Source organism: Xiphophorus hellerii, chromosome 5 (genome assembly GCF_003331165.1).
Source record: "Xiphophorus hellerii strain 12219 chromosome 5, Xiphophorus_hellerii-4.1, whole genome shotgun sequence".
Lineage (NCBI taxonomy): Eukaryota > Metazoa > Chordata > Actinopteri > Cyprinodontiformes > Poeciliidae > Xiphophorus > Xiphophorus hellerii.
Genome location: NC_045676.1, coordinates 6988852 through 7015753, shown reverse-complemented (window position 1 = coordinate 7015753; position 26902 = coordinate 6988852). Strand labels below are relative to the sequence as shown.

The 26902-nt window shown below is 36.5% G+C and overlaps 1 protein-coding gene across 3 annotated transcripts in view; it reads right to left on the bottom strand.

Annotated features, from left to right (window-relative positions):
- LOC116720221 (slit homolog 1 protein-like) overlaps positions 1-25300 on the bottom strand; it is a 61317-nt gene extending 36017 nt beyond the window's left edge. For 2 of the 3 annotated variants that reach the window (XR_004339353.1, XM_032563352.1), the window contains exons 1-4: positions 24663-25300; positions 14298-14369; positions 12086-12157; positions 11904-11975 (exon numbers count right to left, since the gene is read on the bottom strand). Coding sequence is in view for 2 of the 3 variants with exons in the window: in XM_032563352.1 (XP_032419243.1) it covers positions 11904-11975; positions 12086-12157; positions 14298-14369; positions 24663-24859 (413 nt within the window). In the remaining variant the exon portion in view is untranslated. The remainder of the gene's footprint in view (positions 1-11903; positions 11976-12085; positions 12158-14297; positions 14370-24662) is intronic. The other variant, XM_032563354.1, reaches the window with a different exon arrangement.
- Positions 25301-26902: the final 1602 nt, after the last annotated feature.

The following is a 26902-nucleotide window of genomic DNA, read 5'->3' as shown; positions in this document are numbered from 1 at the left end:
TTTTTAAAACTCCTGTCTTAATTTTTGTGGTACTTTATTAGCACTAATCCAGTTTGGTGGAACTGGACATAATAAGCACTTTAATATATAAGAATAAAATATGAAAAGTGTAAAAAGAGGTGATAGATAGATAGATAGATAGATAGATAGATAGATAGATAGATAGATAGATAGATAGATAGATAGATAGATAGATAGATAGATAGATAGATAGATAGATAGATAGATAGATAGATAGATAGATAGATAGATAGATAGATAGATAGATAGATAGATAGATAGATAGATGGTTGCTAGCTAGGTGCTAGTAACTAGTTGGCCAGTTACTAGCTAGGTAGGTAGTTGCTAGCTAACTTTATTAAGTCCTTTGGGAGTTTCCTTCAGGGACATTGTCATCTCCATCTCCCACACAGCACTCTTAGACAAATTTAATTGAATGTAATTATATACTTTTAGAAATTTAAAATTTAAAGTTATTTTTATTCAAACAAGAAGAAACAAGTATTTCTGTTTAAAATGATACAGGAAGCTTCTAGAAGACAAGACCATCTATTAGAAATTAGATATAAACACTTCAGCATGTAATAACAAAATAAAAAGTGTAAAACCGTCTCTAGAGAGATAGATAGGAGCTAACTAGCTAGGCGCTAGCTACCTAGCTAGCTAACTAGCTAGGCGCTAGCTACCTAGCTAGTTAGCCAGTTACTAGCTAGCTTTTAGACTTTGGGGATTTTCCCTTGAGAAAATTGTCATCTCCATCTCCCACACAGCACTCTTAGAAATACATAAACAGGGCGTGCCGTGGTGGCGTAGCGGTTTGCGCGACCCGTATTTGGAGGCCTTGAGTCCTCGACGCGGCCGTCGCGGGTTCGACTCCCGGACCCGACGATATTTGCCGCATGTGTTCCCCCCTCTCCTTCCCCGTTTAATCTGGGCTGACTGTCAGCCCGCTCTAGTGTCCCATATAAGGGACACTAGAGCCCACAAAAGACCCCCTGGAGGGGAAAAAAAAAAAACTAGAAATACATAAATGTAATTCTTTATAGATTTAAGGTTATTTTTATTCAAACAAAAAGTTTGTTTAGAAATGATTCCAAAAGAAGAGCCCATGTACAAAGAGTAGCATTTATGAAAATAGAACAAAACATATTTACAATTTAATAAAAGATTAAAAGCTTTTTTTTTTGCCCCCTCATGTTTTTAATGGATGCAGAAGAGTTTGGGATTTGACATTTTAGCACCACGCTGCATTATTGGACCGCTTTGCCTCGTCTCTCTGACAGAGTAATGAAGATGCTTTTCCTTCTGGTTGTCAGGATATCTGTTGCCGGGACACAGAGGATATTTACTGGACAGAGACTCGGAGAAGTCACAGCTGGGCGTGTTTGAATGGTTCTGGACAGTAGGTGATCTCATAATATTTACTCTCTTTTCTGCCATCGCCTCTATTCATCTTCTGATCCATTCTGCCGGTGTTCATCGCTGCTCTTCTTCCTCAGCCTGTGGCCTCTCCTGTTTCAATAACCTCCTCCTCACAGCGGAGGGTGAGAAAGGCAAACTTTCCCACTTATTTAATCTTTTCATCATCTTTAGCCACTAGCCACCTCCAGCATCCAGCAAAATGTGCTAGTTCCAGCCACATCTGAACATGATGAAAGACTGTTTATGAGTAGGTTGTAAAACAGCCATAAAAACAACAGAAATATGGCAGGATTTCCCAAAACACATAACTGAGGTGGTAAAAAAAATGAAATGAAATACACCCATGGGGAATTCTAGATTTTATTGAATAACCGATTGGTCTAGATTTCACCTTATGATTTATGAAACAAAGATGATGCCTTTATGGAAATGTTAGAAAACTAATAACACCCCAAAAATCCCAGATAGCGTGCATCTGGAAGGTATTCACAACGGTTCACTTTTTCCACATTTTATGTTGCAGCTTTAATCCAAATAGCATTAAATTACTCCTGCTGGTGCTCTTCTGGTTTGGTTCTGGTTTTGTTTGCTCTGTTTCTTTTCTTGTATTTACATGTTGCTATGTTCTTTTATATTCTTTTTGATGCTGTAAAGCACTTTGGTCTTCTGGTCGTGTAAAGCGATATATAAATAAAGGAAATTAATCTCTATTCTCTTTTTGTAAGGCTTGGCAATAATTACTTTTTGGACCAAATGAGGCCAATAACTTACAAAAGCCCTGAATATTTTTTTAACCAAAAATAAATTCTGTAATAGTTCTGTAATGTTGCCTTTGTTCACACAAATGCCTCAGTTAAAAAAATTCTCTTGAAAATGCATAGAAAGGCTTAAAACAGATTAAATGCTTTATTTACAAATCAATATGTAGTATTATTTAAAATGTTAAACTAGATTAACATTTTGCTTAAGCAAAAATATTATTCAAAAGTTGAGGAAGCCATTATGTGATATCAGTATGACTGTGTATTAAAATAAAGAAAGTCGTTTGAGATTAAAGTCATAATAATACAACGATTGTCATGATGTTATCTCTTTATTGTTGAAACAGTACAACTTTAGTCTTGTATTATATAGACTTTTATTCTTGCACAAGTCTATTATTGTTCTATTATAACTTTATTCTTAAAATATTAAAATTATGACTTTATTCTCATAATATTATAACGTTATTCTTATTAAACTATAATTCTATTATCGTAATATTATGACTTTATCCTTGCAAAATTATGACTATTCTTGTTATATTAATATTATGCATTTATTTTTGCTATATTAAATTTATAACTTTATTCTTATAAATCTATAATAGTATTCTTGCAATGACTTTATGACTTTATTCTCATATTGTTTTTCTTATTATGGCCCTAATACTCTATATCTGTAGTTGCATGTCTAGCTAGTAGAATTTATAAAATTTCTCACATTCCTTCGTTCCTTCATGTCTCACTTCATAACCAAACCTCCTCTGCTCCACTGGGACTAGAGCAGCTAACCAAAGAAGAAGTTGGGTTACTTATTGGCTCTCATCATGCGTTTCCTGATCTCCTCGGTGTGTGAGTTTTACTTTGGATCCAAGTAATGGGAAAAGGTCAAAGATTATACAGTGACCTTCCAGAAACACACACATTTAGACAAACGCTGAGCAAAAATAAAACAGCTGAATTCGTGTTTGTAGAGGGAGAGACGCCGTTTGTCCATAACCCAGATCTGGTTCTGCACACACAGAGGGGGGAAACCAGCCTCAGCATTAAGAAAACAGCAACGTCTGGGAAAATACCTCAGCTGTGTGTGGTCAGTGATGACACATGTCAGTCCTGCAGATAAGGTAAATACAGAAATGCACGCATTTGCAAATGACCTGAACACATAAACATAAATCTCCTGTCAGTATTACACTTCTCATCTAAAAGCAGGAAGCAATGCTGAAGTTTCAGGATGAGTTTATAACCGAGTAAACATTTGGTCTCCAGCTACAGACAGCTTTTAAACGTTTTCACATTTAGTCACAATCCAACTAGATACTTAAATATATTTTACTGGGATTTTATGAGACATTCCACTTGAGGAATGTCTCATAAAGAAAAGAAAAGGAAAGACAATTGATTATTTATTAGTCCCTCATAGGAGAAATTTCTCTAGGAAGTAGGGGCAAGGCTGCAGCAAAACAATAAAAATAAAAAGTACTTCAAAAAAGACAATAACCAAAGACATATAAAATAAACAAACACGATATAACACCTGTCATGAACATGAATTAGTCCTCATAAATGTTTAACTGTTGTCATGAAGTATCATTCAGTAAATAATGACACTTTTATTGCAAAGTTGGATTACAAGTTCATTAAAAATGTCTACTTTGCATGAAAAGTGTCATTATTTACCAAATGATACTTCAGAGGTGTGTACTCTCTACCCACCTCTGTGTCTGTAAACTATAAATATTTCAGATAACATCGCAGATTTACAAGATGATGTCTGCAGACTTCCTATTTTTTTAGCTTTCACCCTTCCATTAGAAGCAGCAGCACTCCTGCAGGTGGCACTGCAGAGAAAGTCAGTTAATTTCCCTAATCTACCATAAACATCAGACATCAACAGCAGAGCGACAGAAATAAATAAACGGTACAGAGAACAAGTAGTGGGGGGAAAAGATTCAGGGTTGATGCTCAGCTAAATGTTTCTGTGGAGAGGTGAAACAAATTGGTCACTGCAGGCAAATGCGAACTGCTGAGAATAAGTGCTTACTGTGAAGTCCAGAGGCAAACATTTTCTATTTTCCTCACTCTTTCCCAGCAAGAAACTCAGAAACTACAGAGCCTGTCTCTGTACAATTGATTTGTTTTATTACACAGTCTTATAAATCTGAAATACTTAGTGTTTGCAGACATGAAGGTGGGTAAAGTACACAAACATATTACTCAAGAGTAAAAAAGTATTTGGTAAGACGTCTACTCAAGTACTAATCAAATTATCAATCATTTAATATTTAAAAGTTACATAATCAGACGGACCAAAATATAAAGTTAAGAGGAAACTTTGGTGTTTTAAGGACCAAAATGATAATAATGCATATAAGCAACAAAAACTAACAAAATCAGGCAAATCAAATCAGTTTCTTTCAATAAAAAAACTCATGACACTTTAATAAAACCTGCAGGTGTGTGTCTGTCTCTGGTGAAATTTTGGTTAAAACATTTTTGTTCTTCATTCATTGGTTAGAAAATCCAGAAATTTTACTCCAGTAAGAGTAGCAATACTTCATAATAAAATTATTCAAGTGAAAGTAAAACAGTACAGCATAGTGAAAATACTCCTAAAAGTACATAAAAAGTTACTAACTTTTACTTATAAAAGCTACTTTTATAAGTAAAAGTAATTGAGTAAATGTAACTAGTTACTAAATATGAAAAGAATTTTACATCCTGTGAATTTTATTCACGTTGTATGAGATGTACCTCATTCATCCTGTGTATGAATGAGATACACAGGATCTAAGTAAATCTAACGAACTAAAAGCACAAAATTTTAAGTATTTTTTTTGTAGTTTCTTCTAAATATGCACAATAAATCAGTACTGACATTAGTATCATCTGTTAATAGTCACTTTTTAACATATGTGGTAAATAAAACCAGGCCGATACAAACAACCAATATTTGTTTTCATCTTGTTGCCATTTGTTTCCGGTCATTTTCTTTCCAAAAGTATCAAAACAGTGGAGAAATATATACAATATCGGTAAATATCGGTTATCGGCCATAACAACGTAATCAATTCCGAATTTATGAATTACGAATTGGCACTAAACTTAATGTCATGTTTTGATTGTCGATTCTATGTTGCATGACTTTTGTGTTTTTTTGTGTTTTTATGATGTAAAACACTTTGAAATGTCTTGTTGCTGAAATGTGCTATACGAATAAAGTTTGATTGATTGATTGATTGATTGATTGATTGATTGATTGATTGATTGATTGATTGATTGATTGATTGATTGATTGATTGATTGATTGATTGATTGACCAGTACTAAAACTGAATATGGATATCGGCCCATATCGGTACATCTCTTTTCTGAATTGGTAATATAACAATAAAAATATAACAATCAATATTGATTTCCGTCTCGTTGCTGTTTGTTTCTGGAGGGGAGAGAAGGAGTTTGGTCATGTGACACTGATAGTGATGCAGCAAAGGATTGTGGGTAGTTTAACTGAAGCAGAGAAGCAGTGATGAAGTTAATGCAGTTTTATGGTTGTCAAAAGAATAGTGAAATATATATAATATTGGTAAATATGAAGAATTTTATTATTGGATATTGATATCGGCCTAAATTTTCTTAGTACAATATCTTAGTACATCTGAAATAAGACAAAAACTAACTTACAAGTAGCTTTTCAGCGAGATATTGGAGCTTGTTTTAAGTAAATAATTCCTTAATATTGATGAAAAAATTACTAGTCAAATTGGCAGGTTATTTCACTTATAACAAAACATTTTTCCCATATTATAAGTGAAATAATTTGCCAATGAAACTTGTACTTTTTTATCAACATTGAGGAATTGTTGCGCAACAATTCTCTTATATCTTGGAAAAGTTACTTGTAAGTTAGTTTTGTCTTATTTCAAGTAGAAATAGTAAATATCTTCCTATTTCCTAGTAAGATATTTACTAGGAACTAGACGAAAAATACTTGGTAACATTTTGTTTTTACAGTGTAGAAAATAGTAAAACTACATTAAATCTGAAAATATTCAATGTTTTACACCCATATAATATATATATTTTTCCATTAGAGATGCAGATCATAGCAGCTGGAATACAAATCAATGCATGGAAATTACTGGCACTCAGAGCAAAATGAAGAGTTATTCTGTACTAATGGAAATGTGGAGATTTTTTCAGACATATTTTCTCCCTCTTTCTCCTCATCATATTGATAAGATGCAGAGTAACTCTTGGAATCGTCTCCAAACTGCCACAGCCAGGCAGCTGCCTCACCACCTCTGCCAGATTCAGTCACCGTTAATTAGCCGCCATTACATGCCAATCACCTGTTTTAATGAGGACAGCTCCGCTCTTCTGTCTAATGAGGGAAGCTCATAAAAGTCCTCAGGGAAAGTTAAATGCACAAGGACACAGATGAAAACCTCTAAATGAAATCCACTACACAAAGCTCCCTGAACATTTATAGCCTTCGTGTTTCTTCACTTCGTTTTAATTCCTGCATCCGAATGTTTCTGCACTATTCATAATTAAATAATTACTTCTATGCTACAACTTAGTAGCACATGTAATGCCAACAATTCAAAGTACACGGCTCCTTTTTGCAGCTAAAACAGACCTGACCCACTAAGCCATAGACAGTAATTTTGCTTCTTGACACCTTTCATTACATTGTTAATAGACTTAGTCCTTATAAAGTTTAGAGCTAACAGATGGCTCCAGTTTTTTAATGAAGCTCTTTTCCCAGAATGTTGTATCTGATCTCGTTCAAAGCCAGGGCTTAAATTGGAGCCAATTTTCTGTTTTTCAAAATTAACACCAGGCAAGGTGCTTCGGGACCACCAGCTCTCAAGAACGGCGGGGTCTAGCTGGGTTTCCACCAGACCAACTACATTTAAGGATCCAGAGCTTGAATCTTTTAAATTCAAGAAAGAAACACCTAATAAAAACAAGTTGAAACCCATTTGTATTGTGGAGCTAAGGTTGAAGAAATAAGGTGATTCTGGTGGATCATTAAGGCCTTCATGTCGTCATTGAAGTGCCAGTGCTCCCATTTTGAGTGTTGCATCAGTACTGGGATGAAAGAATGTGAAGTTTTATTTTTCCCATGTTTAAAGGTGACCTGTTATGCTTACTTGAACAGGTCAGGTTAGGCCTACCCGCTATGCAAAACCTTTTCATTACATATTTTGCACAAAAGTCATTCTTAGATAATGAGATTTTAGTCCTCTCAGTTCTTTCAGAATGAGCTGTTTTATGACGTCGTCTTCTTTGAATCCAAATAATCTGCGGCAGGAAACGCCCCGAACTCAATGGCTGCAAACAAATGTGCAATTATCCAACTTTATGTCTTTGAAAAGCACAAGTAGATCCTCCTGCACAACCAACAAGACTGCGACAAGCAGTTTCTAAATAGTTAACAACAAATCACTTGTCTTTTCCAGCAGCCATTGTAGAGCGCGTAAAACCAGCTGACCGACCCAAGCAGAGCTTGGGCTTTGTCGCTAGGTAACGGGCTGGGGTTGCTAGATGAGGGCAGTTCAGTCTGATTTGTTGTGACATTTGGAATTATTTTGAAACGGCTCATTTTCCAGACACCAAAGCAAAATTTACTTATTGCCAAATATTTTTTTTGCTTTGTTTAGTTTTTATTTACAGATTTTGACATGTAGTTTAACTGATACAAGTGATATTTACCCAATTCAAGTCATTAGAGTGAAACATCAGCTTATGACCAATCCATATTGCAAACAGAAATAATACAAAAAACAAAAAAAACCCTGAAAAAATCATTTTAAAAAACATAATACTGGATAGTTTTTTTAAGTGCTTGGTCTGCTTTTAAAAGCAGTAGAAACCCAGATGAAAATTTAAATAAATAATATGGAACATTTTTTCAAAGTGATGTAATTTAACAATGTGTCAAGTTTTTTGTTCACCTCAGCTTTTGCCCAAACTTGAAAAAGTCTTTCTTCCTCCAAAGAGACACAGGAACAACTCATCTCAGTGACATATTTTATTCAGCTTTCCTTTTCTTTGCCCAGTCGGTCCTCGAGGGCCGGCATCCTGCATGTTTTCATCCTCTCCCTGCTGGTGGTAACAACCTTTTCAGCATGTCAATGTTCTTTTTAGGCCTTCTAATGAGCCATCATTGGACCCAGGTGCGTTAACCCAGGGAGAGAACTAAAACATGCAGGATGCCGGCCACTCCTGCTGGCCCACCAGCAGGGGTGTGGGCACCCCTGCTTTAGATGAATTTCATCGGCAGCTTATGAACAAGCAACATTTGGTCACATGAGTAGGTTAAAAACCTACAAACAAAAGAAATATTAATTACAGTTAACAATGAGTTCATTTTAACTTTGATTTCTCAAGTAATTATTTAACAATGTACCTGTAAGTTAACAGTGAATGAATAAATAAACTATATTCCAAACAGTGCAACTAATCTGTTTCCAAGAAACATTGCATCAAACAATAAACCTAATTTGGTCTCCTGAATTCAGTCTGACTTATGTAAACTGTGAATAATGTCTATTTTCTACCAGTGGAAGAAGCTTTAAGTTGAGGTTCTTTGTCTGAAGAGAGGTCATCAGGTGAGCTCAGGTGAGCCAGGTTGCCTTACAGATTTGGCTGCTGAGTTTGAGCAGTGAAAGGGATGGGTGCGCTTGATTCTTTGCGAGGTGCGTGCCAGTTGGGTGGAGATGGTGAATACATTCAAAAGTGTTGGATCTGCTGATTAAACTTGACAGTGTGGAGAAAATACACTTTGATTTGAATAATAAAAAAATATCTGTTTTTTTGAAGGTTCTTATTACATGTACCTTGAGAGTGTATAGGGCCTTATAAAAAGCTAAGGCGGGCCGGATTTGGCCCCCAGGCCTTGAGTTTGACTCGTGGACCAGAGGTATAGATTTGAATTACGCTAGTGTTAAAACTGGAAGTTGCACAAGAAAGAAGCAGAAACTAAAATATCTGTAAAAAGAGGACAGAAGGCGGTTTTTTGAAGAGCTCAAACATAAAGCAGCACACACACACACATGCACACACGTTTGTGTGTGTTTGTGTGTTTCCCAGGGACATCAGCTTTTATAGAGTCCATCAACACAGCGGGAGGAAAAGAAATCACTTCTGCTGGAGGTAGTGCTAATGGCTCTAAACTGTGAGCATGTCGCTTTATGCGAGCGAGCGTGTGCTGACTGATCGAACGCGCCAGCTCCATTTCTGCTGTCGCTGCTGGAAGCCACAAAGTGAAATTGTCAAAACAAAAACGGTGAAGAAAAAAGAAAAACGGGAAGAACACGCAATCTCTTCCACAGAGCGAGACAGTCACACTTTTTCTGTTACTTCTCACCTGTCATGTCCATCATTTCTATAACTGCTGTGAGATCTGTGCTATTTATTTCTCTGCTGAACCCAGGGAAGAGCATGAAGGAGTTTCACTCACAAAATGAAATATATTTGCAGCAACATGTTGGATATTTCAGTTAATTATGACATTAGAAACCGAAGAGCTGAATATTTTTACAAATCCCTTGTATAGCTACCAGTACAAGCCACGTTCCGGTGGCTCCAGCAGCTTTCCAGTCACTTAATAAAGTTTAAAGGATGTGCAGCTGAATGCCTGAGTGATGTTATTATCTAAAGACGATTCAGAAAGTGACTTCAGATCTCACTACACTGTAAAACATTTGAAGGTGGTTTAATTTGAAATGAAAGTCCACCTGCTGCCTTGTAGATGAAATTTAAGTTGACAAGAAAACTCAGAAATTCAAGTTCATGAAGCTGATTTAACAACAAGAGACAAATTGTTTCTCTATTATTTTACTCACAATATCAAGTTAAAATAACAACTTATTTTACTTTAGAATAATTTAAATTCTTGTTTCAAATTGCATGAACAAAATTTCTGATCTGTAATGAATTTTATTAAACATCACAATGAATTCAGCTCAGAAACATTTAGTGTGAACAGGACATTATCCTCAAGCTTTAAAATAAACATTTGCCTTAATAAAACACAAGAGTCAGATCAATGTAACGCTCTTCCATCTCAGGATACAGAAACATGCCGCTAAGCATTCTGGGAAATAGTTCCTACTCCTGTCGTTTTCCTCTTTCAGTTTTTTAAGTGCTAACCTAAAAACTCTAGTTTATTCAACTCTTGGAGGTTTGACAAAATTAATAAAAAGTTAACATAACTGCTGTAAGTTTATCTTTCACAAACTCACATTTAGGTTCAAAATCTAAAACTTTAAATTTATTTGACATAAAGAGTAGATTGTAGACACAACTCAGTCCAGGACTGGGTAGAACAGGTCATGAATCCTTAATTGTGTTGGGGGAGAAGCCGTCCTCACTGACCTCAAACAGACCTCCACATCACGCACTGATGTGAAATAATATCTGATAGTGCTTTAGGCTGTTTTCACACCTTATAGTCCAATAGACTCGATTCGATTTGGGACCAAAACTGCAACATTTGTTACATTTTCAGGTGCTGCGTTTCGCTTTCACACTGAACTGTGTCAAACAAATCAAACCCTTTGAAAAATCTGTTCCCCTCCTCGCCTGTGGTGGCGCTGCATTAAGAAACACTGAAGGAAATGACGGAAAAACCTTTGAAGAAGACGCTGAGCGCAACTTTCTTCTTCATCAAATGTAAACGAAAATGGAGTAGCGTCAGATTTTATTGCTTGTAGGATTTCTCTTTTGTTGTTGGTAACAGATCATGAGCCATTTCTTCCTCTGGCGCTAGACTAGCACCATCTTTGTTTCTGCATCAACCGCTTAAAGATGATCAACGGCGCCCTTTGCTGGATGGTGGGAAAACTACAACATCAAAAGAAGGTCTAACCCAGAGGTGTCCTCAGCAGTTTGGTAGTAACTAGTTACATTTACTCAGTTACATTTATTTGAGTGACGCTTCTGAAAAAAATTACTTTCAGTTGTATTTTTACTACGCTGTACTTTTTACTTTTACTTGAATAATTTTATTATGAAGTATCTCTACTCTTACTTAAGTAAAATTTCTGGATTTTCTACCCACTGAATGAAAAACAAAAATGTTTTAACCAAAAATTCATGAGACACAGACACACAGCTGCAGTTTTTGTTAAAGTGTCAGACGTTTTTTATTGAAAGAAACTGATTTTGAAACTTTTCTTTTGCCTGATTTTGTTATTTATATAAATTATCTTCATTTTGGTCCTTAAAATATCAACATTTCCACGTAAATTCATATTTTGGTCCATCTGATTATGTAATTTTTAAATATTAAATGATTGATAATTTGATCAGTTACTCAGTACTTGAGTAAACTTTTTATCAAATACTTTTTTACTCTTACTTGAGTAATTTCTTGGATGGCTACTTTTTACTTTTACCTGAGTAAAATATGTTGAAGTAGTGCTACTCTTACTTGAGCACAATTTCTGGCTACTCAACCCACCTCTGATCGTAACTCTATGCTATCAAACAGTTGCTTCAGATCAGAGCTTTAAAACATTTTAAATTATTTGCACGTTCTTCATTTGCTCCAGAAATGGTCGAGAAAGAACTTAAGGTATTTATTTGGTTTGGTCATTCATTCCTATATAATTGATCAATAATTAGTCTTGTCATTTCTTGTTTTGTATAAATTGCTACAGTGTTTGTTTCCAATAAGTGTTGCATAAAGACAGGAGTCTGTACTCACAGTCGAGACAGAGCTTCGTTCTTCTGAAAGAGCAGCTCTGGAAGCTGGCTGAGACGATTTCTGTTAAGACGCCTGAAGGAACAAAGAGACATAAAACTGAAATAAGTAAGACATAAATGGAATTACTGTCTTCAAGAGGAACTTAGGAGTCAGATTGTTTTTAAAATGTTCGGTGCTCTCACAGTCTTTCCAGCTCCTTCAGCTCATCAAAGGCTCCTCTTTCAATGCTACTGATCTTGTTCTCCATCAGGTGACTGAGAAAAGAAAACATGAATAAGAAAATAAAACTAACTAATCCTGGAAGGTTTAAATCTTCTGAATACATTGCACCATATCACTCCATCATACATTTTACAACTAGTGTTTGTCTTGTACAAAAATAAAACAAATAAAAAAATTAACTAACATAGGTGCAAATATGAACAAATTTGTTGATGTTCATTCAATCCAACATTTGTCATTATAAGGGATTCAGTTAAAAGCAAACACCGTATGTATGAAAGGATCCATTTTTAATTTGACAGAATTAATCCCCGGCCCGGCGCTGACTTAAATGTTAGGTAAATTGTATTTTTAGTAATTATCAAATATTTGTTGTATCATGTAGCCTTGTAGTTACATTTAGATAATGTTTCTGTGTGTTAAATAACTTTGATTCTATCCTGAGACTGCCCTGGGAAATAGGGGTGACAGCTACTCTCAGCAGCTGTTGCCCTGCAGGACTTCCTACAAGACAGAGGTGTTAATTGCTCTGTGCTGCTTTGTGATACAAAGCCGTTGCTTTGAAGCTATGCAATGTGTCTTGTTTCACACCGGGCCTGGAGCAAGAAAGATTTAGAGTATAGATAACATGTGTCTAGAAGTGAATATTATTTAGCGCTGCAACCATGTGATGAATGCTTTGACTCCACCCTTTTAGAGTTGCAGCGCCCCGTGTGGCAGGGTTTCCTAAAGATCAATAAAAGAGAGGAACAGACAGATGTGTTTCCAGAGTAGTCGGAGATTTGTAACTGGAAACATCTCTCTGTCTGCTCTCCTCGCGAGTATAAAAGAATCTAACTCTCTTGTCTTTCTTGTGTTTGTTAAATTGTCTCTAATAGGTATTTTAGACCTGACACTTATTCCGCTAGTGATTCAGATACATCAATAATCAGAAGTAAAACTTTATTTATAGCTTAAATAATAAAGTGTGTTAATAATCTTTCCCCAGTTTATGGTTATTTCAGAGATAAGTAGTATTTCTGGTTTATTGTAGAAGGGTTTTGATAAATTTGTCTTTTTTCTGATTACTCTTTTGGGTGAATACGGACACTAAACATTTTTAACATTTTCTTAATCTAGCTGGCTGCAAAATACGCTCATACCTTCCCTACCTATCAATGATAGGTTGTATGTTATAGAGAAATGTTTTTAATGGTCTCTGTTCTGCTCGCCACTGGTGAAACACGCTACACCCTTCTAAGAGTTACAAGTCCCAGGATTCCAAAAGCTTGTTAATCTTTTCCAAACAGGTCTCCGGAGACGCCGTTTGTCCTGCTGTTAACTCCACGTCCATCACTAACATTTGACAGAGCTCTGATCCCCAGGTTAGCACAGGAAACACCAGTTTTCCCACAGGCCACAATGTTTTCAAGCTGAAAGGTAATGGATAAGTTTGTACTCTGTGTTTTAAATCTGGCTGACAGTGACACTAAACAAGCACCTCTAGTTGGCTCATGTGTCACCACAGAGCCTGAACATTTTTCCATGCCCTCCGGCTTTCGAGGGTAAAGAAATGTGTGTGTTCCCTCATATCCCTACTTGACCTAATGCTACTGAAGACATGTGGGAAAGAATTTCTCAGATATTTTCAGACACTCTGTCCACACTGAGCTTAAATCCAGATTACTGCTTAAAGTTAGGGCATATTTACTGAGAGTGTTACATAGTGCATAGGGCTGGACAATATGGCTGAAAAACGTACCATGGTATACTGTAAGTGTTTAATATCAATCGATATTGTTTCATTTTTTGTTTTAAATATCTGAAATACTGCATGACATTTATTGTTTTAACCACAGTTTTCACTCCACAAAATATTTTTCTTATTTTTAAGCAGTTATGAGGCACAGTGGCAAAAACTGAAACTGCTGCTGCGCCAGTTACTCAACAGGTCATTGCTAGGTAACCAAAGAATGAGTTGCTAGGTAACCAATAAGTGAGTGAGTGAGTTACAGTAGTTGATTCCACCAACTTTGCTCAGCTAGTTGTGAGAGGTTGAAGGCCCTTCCTCTGCCTAAATCTCCCAGAATGCTTTGCGATTCTGGATCGGATTTCGGAGAAATTATCGAAGATTCTATCAGATGTATTATCTATCAATATTGATCCAATATGAGAAAAGTCAGTGGTACTTACAGAACTCTGAGGTGTTTAAGACCAGAGAAATCTGTCTTGGTTATGACCGTCAGGTTGTTCTCGTTCAGATCGCTGAAAAATAAAACAAAAGACAACAGAATCTTTTAACAACTGCGAGAAAAAAACCCACATTAATACAAAAGCATTATCCAAATGTGCATTTTAAAAATGGACAAATTGTGTGAAAAATTGGTAATATAATGGTTTGGAGATCATATTTTTGAAGCCTTCACTCTAAGATCCAGTATTGTCATGTTACAATATTTCTATTTCAAACAATAAAAACGTGCAAATGTTCTGATTTTTTCACACAAACCTAGAAATTGAACAATATTGTTCAATCTCAGAAAGCTGCATATAAGTTCCTCCCGCAGGGTCACGAACAACCTCTACTTGGAAAAGGTTTGGCTTAGCAAGATTTCTGTGATTCATTGAACCAGATTAATATTGAAGAATGAAAGTAAAATATTTTCAAATTGTTCTGGCTAATCATTGCACTGTCTAAAATATATACACGGTGAAACACTTGTGCAAATATGCAAAACATAATATATTTTCTATTACATTAAACATTAAGACATTCTCATAAAACCTTACAAAAGAAATCTGAAAATATATTTTAATGTCCAGTACTCCTACAAAATCATGTAAAAAGTTTAACCTTTTTATTTTTGTTCATGTTTTTCTATGTCTGGATTTTCCAGGGTTAAGTAATTGGCCTGATTATGTCTTGCCCAGTTTTCTACAGCAATCTGTACCTCCAATTTAAATTACATTGATTTTGTTTTGTAGTTGGTTTATAAATCCTAAACATTTGCTACTTGTTGGCATAAGTACAGATGCTGCTTGCGGCCTCATTGTTTGGACCGACTGATGATGTCACTTTTCCCACAAGCTCCTGTGGTAGGTGAGTAAAATGAGCGCAGTGTGTTTATACTGCGGAGTGTCGTGTTTCTGTCCTACTGGAGCAGTCTGACCTTGTCCTGTTCACCATTTATATGAGACTGAGTGAAATAGGAACAAAAATATAAAGAAAACACCTGCTGAGGAAATACAGAGACCTCAGTTAATTATCTGAAGGTTTCATTATACTGGCCTCAGATTGAGATTTTAATCACACTGCAAAAACATAAAATCTTACCAAGTAATTTCGGTCAAGTTTCTAATGGAAATATCTTAGTTCACTTGAAATAAGACAAAACTAACTTACAATTAACTTTTCAACAAGAAATATGAACTTGTTTTAAGTCAATAATTTCTTAATATTGAATAAAAAAGTATTGGTTACATTGGCAGATTATTTCACTTATAACAATAATCTGCCAATGGAACAAGTAGGGTTTTTTTTGTCAATATTAAGGAATTATTTTCATAAAACAAGTCCCTATGTCTTGCTGAAAAGTTACTTGTAAGTTAGTTTTGTGTTATTTCCACTGTGTTAAGATATTTCCATTAGAAATTAGACCAAAAATACTTAGTAAGGTTTTGTGTTTTACATTACATTTTTCTCTCGCCATAATTTAAGAAGAAAATGTACAAAATGTCCCTCTGAATGAAAAGTAGAAGGGAAATAATTCAGGTTGGGTAGTTTGAAGAAAGAAAGAAAAAAGGAGAGAGTGAAAGAAAGAAGAGAGAAAGAAAGAAGGAAAGAAATGGTGCGCTAAACGAAGCTGCTACTACAATTAAACACACAAAAACACTAGTTCAACACTAGTGCTACAATAAAATCAAAATACACATATTGCTCATTAAAAAGACATATTCCAGCAAGTAAACAAACCAACAAATCAGACCAGAGCATTAGCATCTTGACACAACTATAAATATCTAGTTGTGTCTAGATATTTATCTTTCCAATCTAGCTCTGGTTCCTTTAATCACAGAACTGCACAAATTAAAATTACAAAAATATATTTGTTTAATGGAAACGCGGCAGTCACACAACAATAAATCGCGTTGTTTGACAGGTTTTATCAGATTTATTTCTCAAACTCCAGTACAAACACTTTTTTTCTGCATCACACAAGTCATATGATGAACAGCCGGATGTTGCTACTGACAGAAACACCAAAGAAGACGGCAGGAAGTGGTAATAGGATGATGGTTTGTTTTTGTTCTTTTCTGGCTCCACCAGGGCTCTCACGGCATCGCACAGTTCATAAAAAGTTTTGTGTCATTCGAACATGTTGAATCGAAAGCTCTTCTGTAAAATCTCAGAGCCTCATACGGATCCCAGGTATAACAAGTTTGTCTCTCCAAAGCCTGAATAAAACGCCGACGTCTCCTCTGATGGCTGATAGATGATGATGCTAGCTGTTTACATCCGTCGCCGCCATGATTTTTACATGAACTAGCTTATTCACGTGTGATTTTGATTTCATTTCTTATTTAATGGAAACACAATTTAAATAGATTTCTTTAACTCTACCAGAATACCAACAAAGATTTGCACACATGGAAGCACAGCTACAATTAAGTCTAAATAAGCTATTAGTTGCAAGAAAAATATTTTTTTTGTCTGAAATACCAAAAATGGGGAGCTTAGTTGGAGGAGAGATGTCTAAAGCAGGGGATTGGCTGCAGAGGAGGGAGTGAACAGCATGGTGGGGGGTCCAGAATAACTCCCTAGATGGGTGTGAAATTACCCTGACGATTAAAGTGCACAAGCAAAACAAGAATCAAGAGGGAACGCAGCATACAGTCAGTGTAGTCTACATTATGAGAAAGAAAGAAAGATGGAACAAAAGAAAGAGAGAGAGAGAGACACCACATTCTGCTAATTGCATATTGTCCCCAGTAGCTGAATTTCTGTGAGGAGGAGGAGGAAGGAGAGGAACAATAACGCGAGGTTAATTGATTTCTGTGCAGCAAGGCTGGGTCACGGGGTCAGCTCAGCGACAGACTCCACTTGATTGGCGACTCGGCCAAACAATAGCTCATTAAAGCAGAACGCGTCTCGCACATGCAAACACAATCGGCCGCCTCAGTTGGCGGTTAGCCCGCTCCGCTCTTTGCTCCTCGGTAACATCTGACAGGGAAGGAGAGCAGCAGGAGGTCAGCTTACGAAAACGACAACCAGACCAACACAACTTCCTTTGGACTGCTGGAGAGAAACGATGCAACAAAAAAACACTAAACATTAGTACTGGATTAGCAGTGAGCTACTTATCCTCACTTGCAATTTGCAATCATCCCCAGTGCTTCTGGATACCAACGAGTTGCTGTGTGCAATTTTAATTTGCTTGCTTGCAAGCAGAGCCCCTGAAAAATGCAGTGATCAATACAGTATCAGGATACAGACTCCCGGAGTAAAGAAGGTTCTGTTTCCTAGAAAACCACAGAAAACAAACAGAGAGGACAATACATCCAGCAGAACGACTCCTGAATCTCAATCTGTTTTGGTTTTTATATTAAACTCATCTTTCTTCTTCAGACTCTGCAACAATAACCCAGTATCATCATTTTAAAATGTTTATACTTTAATTTATGCCGAGCCTTGAAGAAGTTTTTCATATTTTTTTTATTTTAAGAACCTCAAACTTTACTGTTTTGTAATTAGATTTTATGTAGCGAACAAAGTAGTGCATAACCAAACTGGAAGAAACACATTTTATATAATACAAATAAAATGTAAAGGCTGTGATCTGCATGCAGTATCTCTTACCTATCTTTATACATCTGTAGTTTGAGATTTTGGCCAATTCTTCTTTGCAACTTGGCTGAATTTCAGTCAGACTGGATGAAGAGCGTCTATGAAAATCAACTTTTGCACTGCAAAAAACAAAATCTTACCAAGTATTTTTGTTCTAGTTTGCAGGGAAAATATCTCAGTACAGGCAGAACTAACTCATAAGTAACTTTCAGCAAGATATAGGAGCTGATTTAGAGTCAATAATTCCTTAGAACTAATAAAAAAGTTCTAGTTCTGCTGAAAGATTATTTCAGTTATTACAACATGGGAAAAAGTGGAAAAATCTGCCAATGGAATGAATATTTGTTTAATCATTAAGGATTTGTTGACTTAAAACAAGCTCCTATATCTTGCTGAAAAGTTGCTTACTTTAAGGGAACTAAGATATTTGTACTAGAAACTAAACCAAAATTACTTGCTAAAATTCTGTTTTTACAGTGCAAGTCTTGTCACAGACTCTCAATAGCTCTGTTTCCATTGATTATATTATTGCTCAAATTTGACATTTCGAAAATAAATTTGCTTAATGGGGGCACAACAGTTTTATCGTTTTTCGATAAAAAGTTTCTTTTGTCCATATCAAAACTTACTTATTTTGTAAAACTGCAAAAAAAAAAACCCAGTTTTTTTTCCATCACATGAATCATATGATCAACAACCGGATGTTGCTAACAACGCAAACCACGAGGAAAATACAACAGGAAGTAGATGGAGTATGATGGCGCGGCATGTTTTTCAATAACTTACCACGTCAACAAACTTATTCATCATGTGTGATTTTAACTTTATTTACTATTTAACAGAAACACTGTAATTGGGGATTTTACCTTATTTTTTCAACATTAGCGGAATATTGACAAAGTTTAGCGTACATTTGTAATGGAAACCCAGTTAATAACCCAGTATCATACTGTTTGTTTCAGCGTTTTTACTTGCAGAAGGATTCACTTTACAACCTCAAATTTCAATGTTTTGTAATTTGATTTTACGTAGCGAACAAATACAGTGCATAATTGAACCGGAACAAAAATATTTTAACATAATACGAACACAATTTTTTAAAAGCAGATTAAAGATATTTTATAGTACCTGTTTTATTCACCTGTACTCAGATTTTGGCCAGTTCCTTAAAACATGGCTGAAGTTCAGTCAGGTCGGTAAAAATATCCCAGTTTTGTCTCTTTTCTTATTTGACATAAGAACAGAATAATCTTTCACAGAGATGGAAATCTCGCTAGCTTTTAATTCACTCAGCTCTGCAAAGTCTGGGCTTATATCTATTTGTGATCAAAGTTTAAACCACTTTAAGAATTAAAAGGTTCAGTAAAAATCTGAGCAGATCTGGTTTGGAAGTAAAATCCGTTCAGGAAATTAGTTAATAACTGCAGTAAACAGCTGAATGCAAACATAAAAATGCAACTTCATTTTTATTATACTGCCTATTTTTACTTCCCCCACCTTCCATTATCATCCCTTCATTCTTTCACCTCTCTCCACACCAATTACCCTCCTCCATCTTTCCCCCTGTTTCCCATGAGAAAACCATCTTCTTCCTTATTCCCACTCCACTTTCAGAACCTTTTTTCTGTTTGCTTTTTGTTTCAGACTCATTCGTCTCATCCGTCATATTTCTCCCCTGTGGCAAAGCAGGGGATGCAACTAATATTAGCAGCATTACACGCACTCATATCTAATGACACTTCATTAGCGGCATCTTTCCCGCTCGCGGACCGCAGGGGACTCGGAGAAATGATTGGAAGAGATGAGCAGAGAACAAAGCGGCGATCGGTAATAAAACTGAGAAACGAGGTGTGTGTGTGTAGGGGTGTGGGGGTGTTTGGACGGTGAGAAACACAGACAGGGTACCTTCACTCTGCAGCCTGAAGTGACCCAATTCCGATTTTTCCCCCCTCTTGTATCTGATCTTTTCGTGACAGTCTGAACAACACAGATCGGATTGTTTTTGAATGCGGCCCAGGCCGCTTGGATAGCCGATACGTAAGTGATCTTTTCAAATCTGAACGTCATTGATACTCGACAAACGTCACTACTCTGCGTCCTGATGCGCGCACGCGGTAAGAAAACAACAAACATGGCGGACGATAATGAGGATTAAGTTGTTAATCTTCTGGCTCCGATGGACAACAACTTCAGAAACGTAAGATATGCTACGTTTATAGCATATAAACATGTTTCCTGAGCTACTTCTTCTTCTTCGTCACGTTCTTCTTCTTTGTTATGGCGGTTGGCAAAACACCGCGTTCTCTCTCTCTGTGTTGCGCCCTCTACTGCGCATGCGGGACACTTTCAGTTCGTTTGAAGTTCACACGGGAGAACTTATAAGTCGCATATATTTGGAAGTGTGAACGACCACAGCAGAAAAAAGAAACTGGTTTGACAAAAAATCAGATTTTTTTTGTTTAAAGTAGAGCTAGGTTATAAAATAAAACAAGTTTTTATAACCTAACGCTACTTTAAACTTCTCTACTACTTTCTCTGTTGTGTTCCTTGGTCTTTATGATGCTGTTTTTCGCTAATGTTCTCTAGTAAACCTCTGAGGTATTCATAGAACAGCAAACTTAGATTAAATTACAAACAGTTATGTCTCTGTTTGCTATTTATGGGACTTATGAAGGATATTGGTTGTTTTGGATTTTCCTGAGGGGCATCAGTGTAAAGGGGGCAAGAGAAGACGGCACGCCACATTTTCTCCGACTTATTTGTAAAAGAAAACTTGTACCACGGTCAATTCACAACTACATTTTTCCCCGTTTTTGTGTTTGTCAATCCCGTTAAAGGTTGCACACTGCAAAAACACCAAATCTTACCAAGTATTTTCTGTCAACGTTTTAATACAAATGTATTGAAATAAGACAAAACTAACTTAGAAGTAACTTTTTAGAAAGAAATGAGTTTATTTAAGTCAATAACTCCTTAATATTGATGAAAATTGACTGGCAGATAATATTACGTAGAACAAAAAATCATTTTTGTCATGTTAAGTGTAAGACATTGAATAATTTGATTCAGATTTGATAGTTTTTTTGACTTTCTACTCAGCAAAAACACAAAATTTTGCCAAGTATTTCTGTCTAGTTCATAGTAAACATCTTAGTACACTTGAGATACACTAGAAATACAATAAACTAAACTTCAAGTAGCTTCACAGTAAGATATAGGAGCTTGTTTTAAATAAATAGTTCCACTGGCAGATTATTCACTTATAAGAAGACATTTTTCTCGTCTTATAAGTGAAATAATCTACCAATGGAACTAGCACTTTTTCATCAATATGAAGAAATTATTGACTTAAAACAAGCTCCTATACCTTGCTTAAAGTTACTTATAACTTTGTTTTGTCACATTTCAAGTTAATTATATCTTATTTCAAGTTATTTGCACCAGGATCTAGACAAAATTACTTGGTAAGACTTTGTGTTTTTGCAGTGTAACATAAAATGTGAAAAATTCAAGGAGTACAAAACAGTAAAAAAAAGATTCACTTTTGATTTTTTGTTTATATCAAGCACTACTTTTGGTCAGGTAAAACATTGTTTTAGAGATCGGCTCTTCAGTGCCACGTTAATACACTCATTCAAACATTTCTCCTCTTTCTGTCTGCATCACCCTTTCCTCTTTCCTCTCTTTTTTCTGCTACACTAACCCGACTCATCAGAGCCCAAAGGGCATTCAGCCCATTTTGCAGCATCGCTATGACAATCCAACAAGAAGGGGTGTTTAGTTTGACTGGCGCAGTCACCTTGATAAATGACCCCGTTATTGCTCTGACCGAGCAGCGTTCCCTGGGAATTCAGCGCTGGAGTAACTGAACACACACACACACCCCCTCTACCTCACACACCGCCGACTCTCTGCCCCAGTCCAGCTGACACACACACTCAGATCACTTTACATGCTCACTGGGCGACAAGACTTTTAACAAATAGCTGCTTAATGAGTCTCTCTCTGCTGCAAGGCGAGCTAATTAAATCTCTGAGTAGGAAACAGTTCAAAAGGTCACAAAGATATTGAGAGAGAGAGCAACAAACGATTGTTTCAGTCATTGATTATTCTGATGATTAATCGGATGAAAAAATGTGCACGTTCAGCAGATCTTTCATTTATTTTATACAATATTAAAAATACATTAAAAGATATAAATAATTTTATCGTTTTTTTTAAAAAAACAACATTTTATTGCAGTAAAACAGCATTCTTTTAGTCTACGCGTGATTGTCTGTAGCAAATGATGCATTTAAAGCTAAAAAAATACTTTCAATAATGTGAAAAGCTCAGTTTGACTCAACATCAATACAATGTAGGATAATAAAAAGGTAGCAAAAGGTGCTTAATGGGTTATTTCTACAGAATTTGAACTGGGTGAAGTTAAAACTAGTAAGTCACTTGAGGAGTTCTGGGTACAACATATTTACAAAGAATGTTTTTTTTTTTATCATAAATGCAAAATTTATATATTTTTTGTAACCACAAATGTGATCTAAAAGCCTCTCTCTGGCTGAGGGTTACCTAGTACACAACTGGTGAACGCTGCAAAACCACAAAGTCGTACCAAGTATTTTTGTTGTAGTTTCTAGTACAAATATCCTCGTTCACCTGAAATAAGAAAAAAATATCTGACAAGAAACTTTTCAGGAAGACAGATGAGTTTCCTTTGAGTCAATAATTCATTAATATTGATGAAAAAATGCTAGTTCCTCTGGCAGATTAATTCACTTATAACACAGCAAATAGTCTGACAGTAAACTAGAACTTTTTCATTAATATTAAGAAATTATTTACTTAAAACAAGCTCTTGTTTCTTGATGAAAACCTACTTGTATGTTAGATTTTTCTTTTTTCAAGTGCACCAAGATATTTGCACTAGAAACTAAACCAAAAATACTTGGTAAGGTTTTGTGTTTTTACAGTGTTTGCATCCATTCATGTGGAAAGGGTTCCGAGTAGCAAGCTTCCAGAAATGTTACGATAAAGCTAAGAAACAAAACTCCTGCATAAAATCACAACACAAGCTTTAACATTCAGTTTCAGAATTACACTAAAAAACAACTACTGATGTATTTAGACAATTACTCCATACGAAGGAGAAGTCATTATTTACACATATCACCAGGTCTGCAGACGTGAAGGAAAGTTTCTAAAACTCACAACATCACTTCTTTGTCATTTACTCCAGTAGAAAACTAGAGCTGAAGGTTCAGACCTTTGACTTGTCGCCAAGCCGCCATCCAACATCGTAAAGCTATCGGGCGTAAAGTAGAGACCTCCTTCATGCTACAGTAAACCAAAGGAGAGGCGGGATAATGTATCTCCTCCAGCACCCCTGGCAGTCATCAATAATTCATACACAAGCACTCTGGAACCTGAAATAAACACATAACCTCACCAGGTATAAATACAAACACGTCCAACATGGCTTCTGGAGAAAACACTTCACGAGAGAACCACAGCCAACAGCTGTTTTCTGCAGAAATTACAAATATAAAACATAAAAATAGAAGGTCAACATGTTGGTGACACATATTTCCATTAGAAATGTATTGATTTGAGTTTATGTGTAGTTGGGATTTACATTTAAAGTTCATTAGGAGTTCCACTTCAGCAGATTGAAACAGTGCAGAGGTTGGAAATACGCACCAATATTTAGTCATCAGAAGTGCAAAATGACTTCAGTCTCAACATTTACAGTACAGAATATCGTGTGCAAACAATTAATCTATTCTGAGGTAGGTGGGCTGCAAAAAAACAGGTTGCTAAAGTAAAAGTGATAAAATGTTATGTTTTAATGTGCAAAACCAGGAAGTTAAGTCACACAGGCTTGTTAGCAAGTTATTGCACTAATTCCAACACATGCACTACTGTTGAAAGTTTTAAAGTACTTTCCTGAACAGCTAAGTATTTTTTTTATAGCTGATTAATTGATTAATCGTCAGAATAATTAATTCCTAAAATAACTGTTAATTGCAGCCGGAGCATTTTAATATGTTTCTAATATTGTATAAAAAGGTTTAAGTGGTTAAATGAAAAACCTGCAGAATAATAAATAAACCTGCAGATTAATCATCAGAACAATCAATGGAATAATCAATTACTGCAATAATTAATTGCAGCCGTAGCATTGTTTAATGTACTAGACTGTTTTATATACTAATTTTTAGAGGTACTTTTTAAAAGCCCATCTAGGGACAAGTACTGCGAACTACTGTAGCTGTTGCTGTTGCACTATGACGCAAACATGGGACTGCTGTTTTCTTCAGTTCGTCCATGTCGATGTGTATCTGTCCCTACCAGATAAACTTGAAATAAAATAAATGTTATTATTGTGTAATAAAACATTTTAAGTGGTTAAAATAAAAATCTGAAGAATGTGTCAATTTTTTAAATCTGATTTTCCAATTAATTGATTAATCATCAGAATAATTGTTTGCTGCAGCACAAATATTCATGCAGCTGTTAAATCCCAGATTTAGAAATCAACCTCTGAGGTGTTGAGTAAACAGCAACATAACCAGGTAAACTGGTTGTTTCCCTTCAAGTGAAAGCAGCAACATGCCGTCACTTTGAAGGATTCCCCTCGCCTTTCTGTCTGTATCAGATCATTTGGTGGTCAGAACCAGCAGCAGAAGAAGAAAATACGTCTCTGTGTGACAACTCACAGCCTCTCAGTCGCTCTGGGAATGTTTTTGGGGACAGAGTGGATTCCCCGGCCGTGGCAGTCCACCGTGTTCCCCAGGCAGCTGCAGGGAGCCGGACACCCTTCAGCGCCTCCCGGACCCACCAGGACCGCCCACGCCAGCATCGTCCACAGACCCGCCGCCGACCCTGCTCCATCCTTTCTTCTCCTCGCTGGCATCCTGCTGTCCTCCACGGCTCTCCAGGTTGATCTGGACCCGATTCCCTCCTCCTGTCGCCACACCAACACTTCTCTGCTTGTTTGTGAAAGTGGGCAGCAGGAGGATGTGGGTGAAGTTCAGCTGGAGCTGAACAATCGCCACTTGAACCCAGAGAGGAATCTCACAGAGATAAAGAGAGGGGAAAAGGACAAGTGTATCTTCTTCTTCTCCTCCAACTGGGTTCTTTTCCTCTCCTCCCCTGTGTCTCTCTCTCTCTCTCTGTGTTGCAGCTGTACAGTGCACTTGCCTCTCCCCTCCACTTTTCATTGAGTCATTGTGCAGCGAACAGTGAGCCACTAGAAAAGAAAAAAGAAAAAGGGTGGGGGGGACTCCCTCAATCCCTCTCTATCTCACACACCCCAGAGTAATCATCTATCAAAAGCTTTTACAAATAACAGCACCAAGACTCCTCCTACACACACACACACCCAGAATGAACTCACATCTATTCAGTGTCAGCAGCCGCCTGCAGTGACAGCAGCGGTCCACTCCACTCCCCCAGCTCTCTCTCTCTCCTCTTCCTCTTTTCTCCCCTCCCCAGAGGAGGAAAAGAGCCCAGGGCTGCGACGGCACGATGAGAAGTCGTGATCGCTCTGAAGTATCCGACTGGGAAACTCTGGGGAAGACGTGAAAACGGAAAGGAACCAGCGATTTGGTGGAGAGATGAGACAGCAGAGGAAGCTCCGCTCAATGAAATAAACTTATCAGCATTTAACCAGTAAAACTTTGCTTTACGTTTGGACCAGTACACTGCAAAAACACAAAGTCTTACCGGGTATTTTTCACCAATTTCTCATGCAAGTATCTTATTACAGTTGAAATAAGACGAAATGTCTGCACAGGTTTCAGTGTTTTGGCAAATCCCTGTTTGCTGATACCGATTTTGGCCGATACCGATTTTTTTGTCTGAAAAGAAAGTTGCTGAGTTGGAAACAGTAGAGTGACGATTGTTAACTACAAACGTGCAGAAGACGACAGTTGTTGATTTTTAGACCTTTCCTGGGGTGGATAAGATCGGCTTCACGTGTAAGTATCGGCTGATCATCGATCTCCCAAAGTTGAAGAAATCGATTGGCCGATAAATCAGTGCACTTCTAAAAATTCTCTCCTTCAGTGACAGTCTGCTGCAGCCCAACACTGCAAAAACACAAAATCTTACCAAGTATTTTTGGCCTAGTTTCTACTGCAAATATCTTCATAAACTTGAAATGAGACAAAACTAACTTACAGTAACTTTTATCAAGATATAGAGGCTAATTTTAAGTCAATAATTCCTTAATATTGATGAAAAAAATACAACTTCCCTTGGCAGATTATTTAACTTACAGTAACACATTTCCCCCATAAGTCAATTTACCTGCCAATAGAACTAGCACTTTTTCATCCAAATTAATGAATTATTGACTTAAAACACATCTCTGAATCCTGCTGAAAAGTTACTTGTAAGTCAGTTTGACTTATTTCAAGTGAAATAAGACATTTGCAGTAGAAATTAGACCAAAATTACTTGGTAAGATTTTGTGTTTTGGTAGTGAAAGGAGGGTTACCGTAGCTGTCAGGCTTCAATCAGCCAACCAAATTTATTTGTGTCACATTTCACCAGCAAGGCAGTTCAAAGTGGTTCACATTACAAAAACACGAAATTCAACAATTTAAATATTACATTTTGGTGTCATTATAAATCAAAAATGTTGATCAATGTGTCATTGATTATGTTTCAAAAGCAACTCCAAACAGGGCGGTTTTGTCTAGATTTAAAGGAACTCAGTGTTTCGGCTGTTTTTCAGTTTTCTGAAAGTTTGTTCCAGATTTGCGGTGCATAGAAACTGAATGCTGCTTCCCCATGTTTGGTTCTGGTTCTGGTTTTAGCAGGGCAGAACCAGAAGGCCTCAGAGGTCTGAAAGGTTGACTTGATAACCACGACCAAAAAAATCATTAAATATTCACATCCACTCTAATGTTTGCACAATCACCTCCTCTGTTCCTGCTCACTTCTGTTGGGC